General features: G+C 39.0%; 1 protein-coding gene across 2 annotated transcripts in view; it reads left to right on the forward strand.

Moving 5' to 3' along the window:
* LOC106868983 (RAB6-interacting golgin) overlaps positions 1 to 2,142 on the forward strand; it is a 36,524-nt gene that overhangs the window by 20,139 nt on the left and 14,243 nt on the right. For both annotated transcript variants that reach the window (XM_052977283.1, XM_052977282.1), the window contains exon 3: positions 1,044 to 1,145. In XM_052977283.1, the coding sequence (XP_052833243.1) occupies positions 1,044 to 1,145 (102 nt within the window). The remainder of the gene's footprint in view (positions 1 to 1,043; positions 1,146 to 2,142) is intronic.

Consider the following 2,142-nt stretch of genomic DNA (forward strand, 5'->3'; position numbering starts at 1 on the left):
TATATATATACATACACATATATATGAGGTGGTGCCAAAAAGTTTCTGATTTTAAGGGTATCGCAAAAGGCCTGGTTGAAAGCCCAACCTTCCAAGTTCTTTTAGAGGGCTTAGAAAAACTAAAGGACCGCTGCAATAAGTGTGTGAATCTGTGAAGGGGAATATGTTGAATAAAATCACAATTAACTGATCCGCCTGTATTTTCTTTTACTCAAAGACAGGAACTTTTCATCAGTCTCTCATAGTCCGAGAAAACCATGCGTTGTTACATGGCTGAAGTGACCAGAAGTGGGGAGAGATTGAGAAAATGGTTTTTGGAGTCAGGGAGAAGGTAGATTATAAAAGTTAAAAGTAAAACCAGAGATTTGGGGCTTCCTGGTTTTTCTGACAAAACCCTTTGTAACCTTCATCCTGTCTTTGTCCTTACATGTTTTTGATTTATATTAGCCCTTGTGGCCAATAAAACAGAATTAATTATTATCATTATTATTATTATTATTATTATTATTATTGTGAAGGCGCATGGCTCAGTGGTTAGAGCATCGGGCTTATGATTGTGAGGTTGTGAGTTTGAATCCCGAACCGGGCTGCGTGTTGTGTTCTTGAGCAAGACACTTTACTTCACGTTGCTCCAGTTCACTCAGCCGTAGAAATGGGTTGTGACGTCACAGGTGCCAAGCTGTATCGGCCCCTTTGCCTTTCCCTTGGATAACACTGATGGCAGGGAGAGGGGAGGCTGGTATGCATGGGCGACTGCTGATCTTCCATAAACGACCTTGCTCGGACTTGTGCCTAGGAGGGTAACTTTCTTGGTGCAATCCCATGGTCAGTAGCAGTATTATTATTTTATGTGTGTGTATATGTGTGTGTGTGTGTGTGTGTGTATACATATATATGCACTTATCTCACTGGTCTGAAAGGGTCCAGTAAACGCCATGAGCAAATCCCCTTATTCTATATCAAACCATTGACGAAATTTGAATCAGAACCCCCAAAAGAGTATACCTAAATATTTGTGCTTTTTCAATTCCTTCCTGTTGCAGCCGGGAGTTGACCCAAATTGAAAAATTCCAACACCAACAGAAACTTATAGAAGAAAAGAATAAACAGACCCGGAATTTCCTTGCTGAAGCCATTAAAGACCGGTAAGTGCTGCATTTAACCTTCTTTGGAAGTTCTTGTATTTAGTTTTTTGTATTTCATATGTAAGATAATTCTTCGTTGGAAGCTAGTGTGTTGAAACAGATTTTGTTGTATCTTGGGAGGGTCATTATGCCAACAATAAACACACACACTGGTTTAATTTCACTTCTTTTATTCTCATTATTATTATTAGTCAGTTGAAGATAGTGAGCTGGCAGAATTGTTAGCACTCCGCATAAAATGCTTAGCAGCATTTCGTCTGTCCTTATCCTTGAGTTCAAATTCTGCCAAGATCGACTCTGCCTTTCATCCTTTCAGGGTCGATAAATTAAGTACCAAATAGAAGACTGAACCAAACTTCTATGCCTGTTTTGGCACAGTTTTTACAGCTGGATGCCCTTCTTAACAACACCAACCACCCTGCAGAGTGGACTGAGTGCTTTTTATGTGGCACCAGCACAGGCAAGGTCAGTTTTGGCATGGCTTTTACAGCTGGATAACCTTCCAAATGCCAACCACTTTACAGTTTGAACTGGATACTTTTTATGTGGCACCAGTGCCGGCAAGGTCACCAATTACTTGCAAGACAAAGAACCTTTGAGAGGGGAGAGGCCAATGGAGGAGGTGGAGGAGGTGGTCTTGTGTCAGATGATGAAAGGTTAGAGTCTGACAGAGAAACAGAAACAAGTGTCTTGTTGTAGAGAAGGTACATGATTATCCGGCCAGAGAGAGAGAGAGAGAGAAAGAGAGAGACAGAGACACAGAGAGAGAGAAAGAGAGATCAAGAATATATATATATATATATGAGATTTTATATATATATATATATATATATATATACTAGATTATCTAGTATATATATATATATATATATACCGGAGTAAGCACATAAATGTGAAACAAGGTGGAAAAAAGAGTACTCAAATACCAGAGGTAGAGCAATATGCTTTTAAATAATATATATATATATCATCATCATCATCATCATCATCGTTTAAC

Source organism: Octopus bimaculoides, chromosome 27 (assembly GCF_001194135.2).
Source record: "Octopus bimaculoides isolate UCB-OBI-ISO-001 chromosome 27, ASM119413v2, whole genome shotgun sequence".
Taxonomy (NCBI): Eukaryota; Metazoa; Mollusca; class Cephalopoda; order Octopoda; family Octopodidae; genus Octopus; species Octopus bimaculoides.